This window comes from Chelonia mydas, chromosome 6 (assembly GCF_015237465.2).
Source record: "Chelonia mydas isolate rCheMyd1 chromosome 6, rCheMyd1.pri.v2, whole genome shotgun sequence".
NCBI lineage: Eukaryota > Metazoa > Chordata > Testudines > Cheloniidae > Chelonia > Chelonia mydas.
In genome coordinates, this window is record NC_051246.2 from 106,525,404 (window position 1) to 106,540,003 (window position 14,600).

General features: G+C 41.4%; 1 protein-coding gene across 3 annotated transcripts in view; it reads left to right on the top strand.

The window, feature by feature from the left end:
• The window catches only part of BDKRB2 (bradykinin receptor B2), a 45,123-nt gene extending 31,829 nt beyond the window's left edge, over positions 1-13,294 (top strand). For 2 of the 3 annotated variants that reach the window (XM_037900913.2, XM_043549516.1), the window contains 2 exons: positions 6,169-6,252; positions 9,494-13,294. In XM_037900913.2, the coding sequence (XP_037756841.1) occupies positions 9,501-10,634 (1,134 nt within the window). In that variant the 5' untranslated portion in view covers positions 6,169-6,252; positions 9,494-9,500 and the 3' untranslated portion in view covers positions 10,635-13,294. The remainder of the gene's footprint in view (positions 1-6,168; positions 6,253-9,493) is intronic. The other variant, XM_043549517.1, reaches the window with a different exon arrangement.
• The last annotated feature ends 1,306 nt before the right edge of the window (positions 13,295-14,600 follow it).

Sequence of the window (14,600 nt, forward strand, 5' to 3'; positions counted from 1 at the left end):
TTACAAGTGAACCAAAGCAAACAGGTGAATATACCTCCCTTTGTCTGGCAAAAACCCATTTGTCAACCCTGCTTTGATTTAGACTTTAAAACATTTTCCTGTGTGTGTGTATATATGTGTGATCTCCACAACTTCTTACGTGGGATTTGTATATATATATATATATATATATTTTCACAATGCTATCAATGACGAGTGTGATCCAGGCTTTCATTTGAGATCTCACATGGCATTCATTATAGATAAATATTATGAAAGCAGTGTGCTAGGTGCAGTGAGTTTGTCAGGCCTGTTAGAAGTTGCTGTTATAGAATAGTGAATCTTTTTCCAGCTGGCACTGAGCTGTTCTTAAGGTCACAATCACACTGATGACTCAGATTCACTGTGTGATGCATTATAACCCGTAGTTATTTTTCACCAGTACTACTACCTACCCAGTTATTCCCCATGTTGTAGCAGTGTGTTTGATTTTCCCTTCCTAAGTAAAGTACTTTGCATTTGCCTTTACTGAATTTCATCTTGTTGATTTCAGACCAATTCTCCAATTTGTCAAGGTCATTTTGAATTCTAATGCTGTCTTCCAAAGTGCTTGCAGTCCTTCCCAGCTTGATGTAATTTCTGTGAGCGTTCAGTGGCGAGGGTCTGGGCACTTCAGGGAGCGCTCTTGAGTACTCTGGGGGTGGTGTATGCCTATCACTAGCGTGCACTGAGAGAGGAAGATCTGGGGAGACCTGGACATTAGTGCTTGCATTGTTGGTTTCAGGGAGTTGAGCTGCAGCAGGTACAGATAAGACCACCTCACATTAAGGCAGGTAATGATGAGGTGCCTCTTGATCCTGGATACCATCACAGTGATACAGTTGCAAAAAAGACTAAGATTGTGGGGTATTAACAGGATTGGTATTTACATGGGAGATAAATCGTCCCTCCCAACTTGGCACTGGCCTAAGATGGAGTACTGTGTCCAGTTCTGGGTGCCACATGTTAGGACAAATATGGACAAATTGGTCAGAGTCCAGAGGAGAGCAATAATAATATAAAAAGATAAAAAGTTCAGAAAACCTGACTTATGAGGAAAGGTTAAAAAAAAATTGGGCATGTTTAGTCTTGAGAAAAGATGAGGAGGGGTCCTGATCACAGTCTTCAAATATATTAAGGGCTGTTATAAAGGTGATGGAGAACAATTGCTCTCCATGTCCACTGAAGGTAGGACAACAAGTAAGGGGCTTAATCTGCAGCAAGGGAGAGATTTAGATTAAACTATTAGGAAAAACTTTCTAACTAGGAGGGTAATTGAGCTCTGGAGTAGATTGTGGAATCCCCCTCACTGGAAGTTTTTAAGAACAGGTTGGACAAAAACACCTGTCAGGGATGGTCTAGGTTTACTTGGTCCTGCCTCAGCACAGGAGGCTGGACTTAATGACTTTGAGGTCCCTTCCAGCCCTAACTTACATTTCTATGTATAGCTGTTTTTCCTCATTTGAGAACAGTTAGGTAGCTGGTGTGTGCTGAGATCACTGCCTATTATGCTGACCAGAATTCTCTCCTTTTTTCCTTGTGCTCTGCCTTCTGTCTGTATCCATCTGCTGGCTCTTGTCTTATATGTCTATTGTAAACTCTTTGGGCAGGCACCATCTTTTTCTTCAGTGTTTGTACAGTGCAAATGTGGTCCTGGTTCATAACCAGAGGCTCGGAGGCACTACTGCCATGATAATCTTCCAGCAGATGGGATGTGGTAGACCTGGTAAAGGCTTAGGTGAGTAGGAGATCTACATATTGATTAACCACAATCTTGCAGAAGTCAGTGGGAGTTTTGTCCATATGAGGACTAACACAAGAAAGCTTATCTTGGGTTTCCTGAATGGATCCTGAAGCTAACTCATCACAGATATTTCCATGCTGTGTTTTTACCATTTTGAGGCAATGCAGAACTCAGAGTCATGAGTAGGTTCCTGAGATAAGCCTACTCTTTTGACAAAATCCAGCACATTAATATCTCCAGTCATTTTAGGCCAAGTGATGCCTTCCCTTACAAGTAGTTGTCATTCCATTGAGTTCAGAGGTATATGCCAATTTATGCTCACCATAAATTTAATCCACGGTGTCAAACGGGAAGTCAGATATCTTGTATGACTAAAAATATAGAAACGGTTGGAGCAGAGAAGCTGAGTTATGCTCAGGATGTTGTGACTGAATCTCACATTAAGGTGTTGGCAATGATACAGCTCATCCTGTTCTGGTCTTGGCAGCAGAGAATCAGAAGGGAAGAAATCAATGGACCAAGCTGACACTTTGTTATCTCGGGTGAAGTTATGTCCCTGCTGAATTTGGACTAATGTCTTTAAGAGATGTCAGTGATTCCTTCGCTGGCCTCAATACTAAGAGATCATGGAAGGCAATAATTCACACACAAACAAGATCACTTGGCCACTGTTTTCTTAAGAGAACAAAGCTGGAAGAGCAGTAGTAGTAACAACAACAGTTAAGTTTCAGTATTTTCTGTTCAAAAATGCGCACTTGTGCATCTTTGCCCCGCGAGAGCAGGTCAGCACCTCCAAAAGCCACAGACATGGCCACTCCTTAACGGGGAACAAAATATTCCTAAATTATGTTTAAAAGCCTCCACCTTGCAATGAGTTATATGTCAGCAGACTCCCATGCTGTCCTAGAACCCAACTGACCTCACTGCATGGGCAAAGGGGACAACCTGCATGAATTGCATTGCAGGACTGGGTTCTACATGGGTAAATAATGTTTGAGCTTCCACAGCAGAAGGTGCTCTCTCATTCGTACCATATTTTTTTATTATGTGTAGTACAGTAGTGCTTAGTAACCCCCCAGTCATGGGTTAGGGTCTCCTTGTGTGTTAGGCTCTACACAAACACAGAACATTATTTATCAATTACCATTATTTCTCAATGGACCCAAGTTGGAGATCATAGCAATTTAGCTGTGACGTACCTAGTTAGTGAAAGCCACCATTGTCAAGAAATGGGCATTTTTACTTTAATAATACAGTCTCTTCCTCCTTTAATTATGGGTGGGGGGGGGGATAGAAGTTATTCACACTTCCACAGGCAGCACATAGAAGAGCGACTTGCTGGTCAACACACCTCCACATGAGGGGACATGGCACAGCAGGCTCACCACAGCTGGTGTCCCTGCCAACAGCCACTTTGGCTCTCCATGATCTGCTTCATTTGGTGACTCAGTCCTCCAGCCAAATCACCTTAAAGTCTTACTCCTTGCAGAGTATCAATGTCCCACAACTCTAATTAACAACAGAGCATCTTAATCCCATCCAGGGCTCCTCTGCCGTTCCCCTTTTCTCACAAAGCAGCAGACTCCCAGGCTTCCTCCCTGTATCTCCCAACAGAACACAGAAAACCCCAAACAAACCAAACTAAAGCCATCCCCACCCAGTCTGACTTGAGCTTTTAGTCCTACCAGGATCTCCCCAGGTCCTTGTTCCAGATCCAGAACATCAACTACCTTGGCTATTTTTCACAGGGCCTACGGGTGGGGCTAGCTCCTCTCCTACAGTTTCCTCATAGTTCCTTTCCCAGAGTGAAGGGAAACTCCAGCCTACTTTCCTCCTAAGCCTCCCCTGTAGCTTTCACTTCCTTCGTTTATGTAGAAGGCTTAGCTTTGCCCCAGCTGGGTCTGATAAATCAAGCCTGACACACCCTCCAGATAGAGCAAAGGGGGTTAAATGAGCTCTCAGACTCCTGTTAACCCTTTGTTCACCTCTGTGGTGTTTACACCCCACCACATTGCATCAAAAGCAAGGAATATCTATCTATTGCTTTGCCCGCCCACTTCCTGGATCCCACTAAGGCTTGAGTCAGGGAAACCTGGGGTGACTCAATTCAGCCCTAAAGCTCCAGTTGATGTAATCAAACAGCCATTTCAGGATATGCATATATTTTACAAAATCAGAGAGACCCTAGGAGACTAGAGACCTTAAGCACTCTAGAAATAGTGCCTTGTGTTCAACAATTAACTTCCAGTAGTTCCTCAGTCTGAAATGTGAAGAGTGGCTTCAGAGCAAAGAAAGCAATTACTGTTAATGCCTGCCTGTCCTTGTGAGAGATGAGATAAGTAGCTACACAGAGAACTGTGCAAAAAAATCTGCAGCACAGCAAAGGTGAGATGAACATCAGAGTCTCTGAGCCAAATCCTGAGCTGTTTGCCAGGTTACTTCAGCTGAGGTTCCCTAGCCATTTCTATTTAGTTGTGATGGTTCTCTAGCATTGGACAGTGTTTAAACAAAGAAATGAAACCAACCCATCCTTGGAAAGGTACTGTCTTGGGTTTTAGCCTTTCTGTATCGTGCATGGTCAATATTTACACTCTGTGTGTAAACATGTAACATATTTATTGTTACATAATTTATCATAAATAAGCTAATGGACGTGTGATGTCACTGTAAATGTTTGAAAACCATGGCTTACGGACACTTAGCATTTCCACAGCTGTGTAAACCATGGATCGCTCAGTAAATGCAAGAAAAAATAAGTAGTAAAATCAAATGAGTGCTCGTCTACACTACAGAGAACATGTTGCAGCATTTAAATATATTACCTAAACTGATCTCAAAATCCTGGCTTATGCAGTGTTCATAAATTCATTCATAAATTACTCCCACATTTGTACCAATATTTGATTCTTACAAAGTGCTTTTCATCTCCAAAGTTTTATAACTAACATTGGGCCAGATTCTGGCTAGCCCCTGCTGGATGCTCACAGATGGGAGGGGTAAGGTAGAACCCAAGATGCTCCTGTATCTTTCGGCTCAATTCAGGGATTGGCCAGAATCCTCACTGGCAACCTAGACTCTGGTCGCTTCAGCCCTCGGTAACTCAAAGAGGGCACAGAAGGAGAGGCAGCTTGATGCAACCCCCATTGAGGTCAATGGGAGTCTTTCCATTGAGTTCAAAAGGTGATGGACCAGACTGAGGATGGGGGCTGGATCATGGTTCCACTCCACACAGGCTAGCTGAGGGGCTGGTCACTGAGGGAAGCATACTGCATTCCTTTCAAGGATCGTGCAGCAAGCTCACTGGTGATTGCCTGGGCATCTCTAGCAGAATTTTGGATGACTCAGCTAATGCTGGATTTACAAGGGGGACGTAGGCACCTAACTGCCACATTAGCTGCCTAAATTTGACATTTTGGCACCACTGGCATTCACAAAACCACCGCTCAGTTGCTGCCTAGCCCTGAAGGTACCTGAAGTCCCTGGGCACCTAAGTTTCCACCACTAAAGTCCCCATGGTGCCTAAATTTCTGTCACTGGACATGCACAAAGCCACTTAAGAGCATCTTGACACCTAACTCATATCTAAGCTGCAGCTGGATTCACAAACTAGATGTTTCCCCATGTATCTTGCCTTTGGGGCCCTGGCAGGTAGGGGTGCTCAGAGGCTGCTAAAGAACATGCCTACCAGATCAGGAACAATACAAAATATAGCTGATGGAGGAAGTGGTGCCTTTAGCCCAGTAACTAGAGCACTCAGCTAGAATCTGGAAGAGCTGGGTTCAATTCCTCACTCGGCCTGATATGCAGGGGGAGCTTGGATCTCTCACTATTTCATGCAGGAAAGAAATCTGCCTCAAACTAGCCTGTGGATTAGGGCACTGAGATAGAGGATTTCACACATACTATCTCAACTGAGCACAAAATGGAAGCTAGCTAACTCCAGCAGAGAGCAGACTTCTTAAAGTATGAGGGTCCAGTACCCAGAAAACAAAATCACAGTCATTGCATAGGCTACAATGCCAATAATTTGCTTTATTTTACAGAATTGTCTTTGTAAATGCTTCCTTTCTAAAAATGTAATCCCAAAGATATGAGGTGAGGTGAGGTGAGGAATATCCTAAAACATATACTCTCTCCTTGTTGTGCTGCTATTCACTGTAAAATTAACATTCTGCAGTGGGATATTCTTCTTCTGCTAGTCATAATTATGAGGAGAAGGAATAAGAAATTGCCAAGCAATGTTCCAACCGTTATGAACTTTCTTTGAATTGCAAATGAATGGCTTTTAAATATGTGCATATGTTCAACCACAGAGCACCACATAAAGGAGTCTGATATTGCTCTTCACCAATTCAGAACCTTTTATGTTACTAACAGGAAGATAAACAACTTCTGTTTAATTGCAGCATCCTACACGACTTCTGTTCAGGAATGACCAATTGATTGGCAGTCATCCACCAGTCTCCTGAGTACATTTATGGCGTAAATCTGTAAGTGCTACAGGAAGAAGGAGTAAAACAAAGTTATTTGCAACACATTAAGTGGACCTACCACAGCTTCAGAGCTCTCAGATATTTAACTTATTAGCACTGGTGTCCAGATACCAGTGTTGTATGAAATTGGGTGAAAGATTGCCACTACCAAGACTGGACTTTTGCTAAGTGATTTCAGCATTTTGCGGGAGGAGGCTGAATAGAGCAGGAGAGAGAAGTCTGGTGGGAGCCCTTTTGTTGTACAGAGGAGTTTGCAGTGATGATGTTGCTTAGCATGGTGGAGGTCACGCTCCTAGAGCCTTAACATTATACCTGTACTGCATAAAAGGAGTCCACACAAAGACATGATCCTGGCACCAAACAGCTTTTACAATATAAGACAATGAGCAACAAACAAAGGGCGGGGGGGGAGGGGGAGCTACAATCAAAATACGCACAATGTGACACAAAACTCCCAGTATGAGTGTGTTTGGTTTTAAATTGTAGTAAGTAAATCCAAATTGATTGTACCAAACAGGACCAAATATCAAGGTGTCCCCAAGACCTTAGGTCACAGCATAACTCACCAAGCCATGCTGCTAATTCTTCAGACAATACTAAAATGGGTAAGAGGCCAAAACCAGGCAGGAATTTGAAGACAATAAGGGAGGTTGTTTGAATGGGTTCTGAGAAGGACAGAGAGCCAGTGATGATGTCAGAGGACAGGGATATGCGCCTGAGTTTAGATATGGGTATGAGGAGGTGTTATATTTTGGACAACGTGAATTCTGGACAGTTGAGAACACTGCATGGATACTGCTCATGGGGAATGGATACACAGATTACCAGGATATCTACTTGTCTGCTAAACTCTGTTCCTTTTAAAATTACCTCATCTTCCCAGCCCCCTCTGTCTGTTTCACTCCCCTGCCCTATCTGACATCTACATTCTAAACTCTCTGGGGCAGAGACTATCTTCTTTGTTACCTGCCTTTACAGCACCTTGCACAAAAGAATTCTGATCTTGACTGGGGTTCTCAGATACCACAGTACTAATCAATTACCGTCAGCTTTGCAGTAATCCTGCTTCCAGCAAGTATGGGTTTGATGTACATTTCCAGCTGTCAGCTAGCAACGGCAGTAACCGGAGCAGAGCCTATATTTGCATAATAGACAGCAGACCCCTCCAGCGAGATCTAAAGTTGTCCTTTTGCTGTCCAGGTGCCAGCTGTATCAGACAACTGCCCTGATTAAAAATACGTTTGACACAGCTTCCAATAAGACTATAATAAAAGTTACGGCATTTTAAAGACTTGGCATAAGGCAAGTCCATACCTGTTGCTCAGTCCTGACAGCTACACTCAAACCCAGGAAGACCATCTTGCAGTTTAAAAATGTCACAGTATGCTCTTAGCTGCATAAACACGGGAATCTCTAGTAGGAGTAAAGAGGTTATTTTACATCTGTATTTGTCACTGGTAAGACCGCTGCTGGAAAATTGTGTCCAGCCCTGGTGTCTACTATTCCAGAGCAAGTTGAAATTATGGAGAGGGTTCAAACAAGAGCCACAAGAATGATTAAAGGATTAGAAAAGATGCCTTATAGTGATAGACTCAAGAAGCTCACTCTATTTAGCTTAACAAAGAGAAGGCTAAGGGGTGACTTGATTGCAGTCCATAACCTATGTGGATAATGAATATTGGACATTGGGCTCTTCAGTCTAGCAGAAAAAGGTATAACGCGATCCAATAGCTGGATGTTGACAAATTCAGAATGGAAATAAGGCATAAATTTTTCACAGTGACGGTAATTAGCTATTGGAACAATTTACCAAGGGTAGTGGTGGATTATTCATCACTGACAATTTTTAAATCTTGATCGGATGTTTGTCTAAAAGATTTTGGGGAAGTTCTATGGCCTGTGTTATGCAGGAGGTTGGACAAGATGATCACAATGGTCCCTGCTGGCCTTGGAATCTATGAATACAACAGTAACAAGCAAGGGGCAGATTTTCAAAGGCCCAGAGTGGCAGCTAGACACCCAACTTCCATTTGAACTCAACAGAATGTATGCACCTAACTGACATTAGTGCCTATGAAATGCTTCCCCTGAAACATGAAGGCATTCCAAGCTGTGCAATATTAACAATACAGGGCCACATTCTCAAAGAGGTTGTCACCTGGCATCAAAATTGTCCCACAGAAATCCTGGACAGGCCCGAACTTATGTGACAGACGCCATCAGACCAGGAACTGAAACAGGGTCCTCCAGACTAAAAGCAGGACTCTCTTACTGGGGCTGTAACATTCATACCCTCTGTGGATCAGGCAGGGTATTATAGATGCAAAAAAATAAGCATATGAATCCAGCCATGAGAAGGCAAGCGACCCAATTTGCCGGCAGATGCAGATTTTGCACTCACAAATTTACTCGTCCAAAATCGCAGTTGCATATTAAATTGTTGCTTTTGAAAATGTGGTGCTTAGCTGCTGACAACATTCATTCCATCCCTGTAGTCTAAAAACCATTAAAAAAAGAGGGGGGAAAAGGATCATCATGTCCTGTAGAAACCAAATCACCACTTTTCAAGGAAGGGTATAAAACAACAAGTGAGATGCCACAAGCACAACACCTGCACACCATAAAACTATCAAGAAAGAGAGAGAGAGAGAGAGAGAGAGAGAGAGAGAGAGAGGGAGGGACTACAAATCTGCCCTATAGGAGACTACACTTAACCCTACAAAAAGATAAACCATGAAGAAAACCAACAGCCTGCTCAAGGTATCAAAAATGCTCTACTATTGCTGGAATTAATGATCCATAAAAACATTTTGTCCCAGCCTCAGTCATCTAGGGTGACCAGATGTCCCGATTTTATAGGGACAGTCCTGATATTTGGGGCTTTGACTTATATAGGCTCCTATTACCCCCTACCTCTGTCCCAATTTTTCACACTTGCTGTCTGGTCACCCTACAGTCATCCCAAACCACAGATCTTCCACTGTTTCATCTCTTCTGTTTTCAGTCACTTGAACGAGATCCACCTGGGATGCTCCTGTGGTTACTGTCTCAAAGCCTCTTCAAATAAGCAGTATCTGTAAGAGGATAAACCACATGCTATATACAATTAATTGTCAGTCTGTATTCTGTTAAAAGACATACTCCTAGGCAGTATAAACAGTCATTTTTACTTTATTTATCATGTCTTTAGCAGTGATGTGCAGTATAGAATTATCTTATTTCACATTTTATTTTCCAGCAGAGAAATGGATTCCATCACAGCAGAAAATGTTTCCAGTGGTATGACTACCTGGAAGCTTGGAACCAATCAGTCTTTTTCACACAACACATCAGAAAACAGCAGCAGCTCTACCTGCATTATATTGGATGCATGGGATTGGTTATATACATTTCAGCCTGTGTTTCTCTGGGTCATTTTTGTCTTGGGAGTGATAGAGAATGGCTTTGTCCTCAGTGTTTTGTGTTTCCACAAGAGTCGCTGCACGGTGGCTGAAATTTACCTGGCAAACCTGGCAGTTTCCGACTTGATGTTAGTTTGCGGTTTACCTTTCTGGGCCATTAATATCAGTAATCAGTTTAAGTGGCCTTTTGGCACTTTCCTTTGCAAGGTTGTCAATGCAATCATCTACATGAACTTTTATTCTAGCATTTATTTTTTGATGATGGTGAGCATCGATCGCTACCTGGCCCTGGTGAAAACCATGTCTCTTGGACGTATGCGACGAGGTACATGTGCCAAATGGAATAGCCTTATCATCTGGGTGTCTGCATTGCTCATATGTTCTCCTGCTCTAGTGTTCAGGTCTGTCAGTTATGTGGAAGAAATCAAGGGCAGAGCCTGCATTCTTCATTATCCATCCACACACTGGACAATTGCAACAAACATTGTGCTGAATACTGTGGGCTTTTTGATCCCACTCTGTGTAATTACCTATTGTACTATTCAAATAATCAAAGCCTTACGAGACAACAAAATACAAAGACTCACAGAACTCCAAACTGAGAAGAGAGCCACCATCTTGGTCCTTGCTGTCCTTTTGCTGTTTATCATTTGCTGGCTTCCTTTCCAGATCACCACATTCATTGACATATTAATTCAGGTCGGCATCATTTCTGACTGCATTACTACAGAGGTCAGTGAATTGGTGACCCAGGTAGCTACATACTGTGCTTATAGCAACAGCTGCCTTAATCCAGTATTGTATGTCATTGTAGGCAAGCATTTCAGAAAGAAATCCAAAGAACTCTACAAAGGCTGCCTGCCTAGGATATGCACCAAATCAGAGTCCATCCAGATGGAGAATTCTTTGGACACTCTTAGAACATCCATTTCGATTGAATGCCCAAAGAAAAGGTCTGCTTCTTCATTAGCACGATAGCACAGTTTTGCTTATTGCAAAGTTACAAGAAAATCTTTCAACATATCAGTGCGTAAACTGTCCTTAATATCCATCTACTATGGCACCCCATTGTGTGCACTGGCTGCATTCATTATGCATGAAAGCTTGGGGAGCTGATCTCAATAAAAAACTCCGTGTAGGCACCTACTTCTACCACCTAATGGACAACATTTTTCATGACTGAATCACATTTCATGATATATTTATATATTCATGGCTGAAGTTTATTTGACACACTATCATTTTAAATATTCATATTGCTAACAAAGATAAGTATCTGACATCAGAATATAGTTCTCTAAGTAAAGCCATTTTATAACAGCTACTGTCAGTATTATGAAGCTAACCACAGTACCATACATTTGAAAGAATTCATTTTTAATATAAGGAACATTTTCAAATGAGACTATAGTGAATGGAAGGTCTTATAGGATCATTATTTAAATTGATGTTCAGCGTCCACATTATTTTCCCCCTTTGGTCAATAAGGTGTTCCAAATGCTCCAATCCAAAAAATGCTGTTTACGTGATTGCCAGGTTCTACCTTTTGGGGATTGCTCTGACTTTGGTGGGGGTAGAATGTAATGTAACCCTACATTCCCTAGAGTGGGACAATTTCTAGTCTTTTAGATCTGTGTAACCCCCGCTACATTCAACAAGGGTTGCTGTTCAGGAGCAAAGACCTGTATTTTCTACCTGTCTGTAAAGAAAAATTCACATCTGTGGTGCTGTACAATACATACACGAGAATACAGATTAGACATACATGGGGTATACTCATAAAAAAAAAGAAAAAACAGAAGTATGATGGAGACAACCGTACAATAACTGCATTTGAAATCAGACTGATGCTAGTGGAAGATCTGCATGATTAAGGAATGCATGAGCACATTCTTTATCATGAAATATAGGCTAAATCAGCACTGTAGAGTTAACTTAGCTACATGAGTTAACTCCTTGTGAGTAAGCCTAGCTCAAGTGAGAGCAGCCACACTGCAAAAGGAGTCTGGAACTGCACAGAGTGATTGTGTTAGCAGCTGCTGAATTGTGCTAACTTGGTCCCCTCCCGATGGGCTAGCAAAAAGTACCAGACTTGAGTTAAGTGGTTTTGTGTGTGGACAGGTCTTGAGTTAACACTGGAGTTATGAAGTGAGTTAACTCTGCAGTGAAGACAAGCTCCTTGTGTTCTGAATAGCCAGTGGTCTAGCAAACTAGCATTTTGCCTCTGGAAACCTGGTTCAAAACCTGATTTGGGATCTAATCAAAAGCCCACTGAATTCAATGTCTTTTCATTGACTTCAGTGGGCTGTGGAGTAGATCCCTAAGGTCTCAAGTTAAAACTGAAATAGACTTGGTCAGAAAACCATCAGAATGCTGACAATCATTGCCTAACAACCACGCAACTGGAAGTGTTGCTTATGAAAGGCTGAAGAGGAAAAGCAGCCATTTGGGAAAGTCCTATTAAATTTTAAAAGAATTAAATCAACAGGGTTCTATAGAAATGTAAAGAGTTCCCTATAGATTTCATGCTAAAAACAGAGTATTTAATAAAAAATGTCCTCCTTTCCATAGGTTTGTTGAACCATCCTACATAATTCTACAGCAGGGATATACTTTTCTGTTCCATTCCACATATGGTCCAAAACACCTATAGAAAATATATAATTTTTTCTGAAATTCTGTAGATTTTTCATTAGCTTCTGAAAGTGTTATTACACCCCTTACCCTCACAAACACACCGTTCACTCACAAACTTTAAAATAGAAATAGCATTTTAAAGCCATAGAAGCACAAGAGAACTTCCAGTATTCAGTGCTGAGAAGCAAAATACCAAATGATTTAGAAACTTCTGGACAAATAACATTATTTTAAAGCACAGAATCATAGAAATGTAGCGTTAGATGTGACTGTGAGGGATCACCTTGTCCAGCCCCCCTGCACTAAGGCAGGGCCAAGCATACATAAACCATTCCTGTCAAGTGTTTTTCGCACCAGTTCTTAAAAACCTCCAATAATGGGAATTCCACAACCTCCATTGGAAGCCTATTCCAGTGCTTAACTATCATTATAGTTAGAAAGATTTTCCTAATGTCTACCCTAAATCTCCTTTGCTGCAGATTAAGCAGATTACTTCTTGCCTACCTTCAGTGGACATGGAGAACAATTGATCACAGTCCTCTTTATAACAGCCTTTATCACATTTGAAGACTGCTGTCACATCCCCCCTCAGTCTTCTTTTCTCAAGGCTAAATATGCCCGGGGTTTTTTTACCCTTTCCTTCCATATCAGCTTATCTGAACTTTTTCATTTTTGTTGCTCATCTCTGGATTCCCTACAATTTGTCTACATCTTTGTTAAGTGTGAACCCCAACACTTGCCACAAAACTCCAGCTGAGGTCTCAGCGGTGCCAAGTAAAGCTAGAAAATGACTTTGTGTGTCTTACTTACAACATTCTTGTTAATATGCTCCAGAATGGTATTAGCCTTTTTAGCAATTGCATCACATTGTTGGCTCATATTTCTTTTGTGAACCCCCACCCCCGGACCCTTAACACCTGTACTACTGCCTAGCCAGTTATTCCTCATTTTGTAGTTGTGCATTTAATTTTACTTTCCTAAGTGAAATACTTTGCACCTGTCTTTACTGAATTTCATCTTGTTGATTTCAGACAAATTATCCAATCTGTCAAGGTTGTTTTGAATTCTAATCCTGTCCTCCAAAGTGTTTGCAACCCCTCCCGGCTTGGTGTCATCCAGAGATTTTATAAGCATACTCTCGACTCTATTATCCAAGTCATTAATAACAATATTAAATAGTACTGAACCCAGGACAGAACTCATTAGATACATCCTCCCAGTTTGACAGCAAACCATTGATAACTACTCTTTAAATATGGTTTTTCAACCAGTTATACACCCCCCTTATAGTAATTTAATTTAGACCACATTTCCCTATTAGGCTTATAAGAATGTCATGTGGACCTGTGACAAAAGCCTTACTAAAATCAGGTAATATCACATCTACAGCTTCCCCTCTATCCAATAACCCTGTCAAATAAAGAAATTAGTTTGATATGGCATAGTTTGTTCTTGGCAAATCCATGTTGTCTATTATTATAAGCGGATTATCCTCTAGGTAACTACAAATGTATTGTTTAATAATTTGTTGCAGTATCTTTCCAGGTATTGAAATTAAGCTGACTAGTCTATAATTTCCCAGGTCCTCTTTGTTTCTATTTTTAAAGATAGATACTTCTCCAACCATCTGCAACCTCATCTTGTCCTCCAGGAGTTGTCAAAGTAATCCCTGACAGGTCTGAGATTGCTTCAGCTGGTTCTTTAAGTACCCTCGGATGAATTTCATCAGGCCCTGTTGACTTGAATACATCTAATTTATCTCAATATTCTTAAACCTGATCTTTCCCTATTCTGGCTTGTGCTCCTTCCCCCTTGTGAATAGTAATTGTGTTGAGTATCTGGTCACCATTAACTCATTTAGGGAGGACTGAACCAAATAGGTATTAAACACCTCAACCGTCTTGATTCATGCATCACATATATGCATATGTGCACGTATATGTATACAAACTATAGTTACATTATTTTGTTAAAATGTGTACTTGCTGCATAAAATTTTGAACATAGTGCAAATGCATGGTGGCAGGGTTCTGTAGCATGTGTTAATTTAGTCTTTTGAAAGTACCACTGCCTTAGAGATTGAAAGATAGAATAGAAGGTGGATCAAGTGAAAATTAACTGATATGACTTACATCTTTAACTATTCTCAGAGGTCCTCTTTTTTGGGTAGCTTCCATTCACTCTTCCACTAGAGATGAGAGTGCTCAGCGCTTTGCAGAACTGGGCTCTGGACATTAGACTACAGCTGAAGTCAATTGATGACACTCACCATTTTTCAGTAAGTGCTCAACAGCTTGCAGGCTCAAG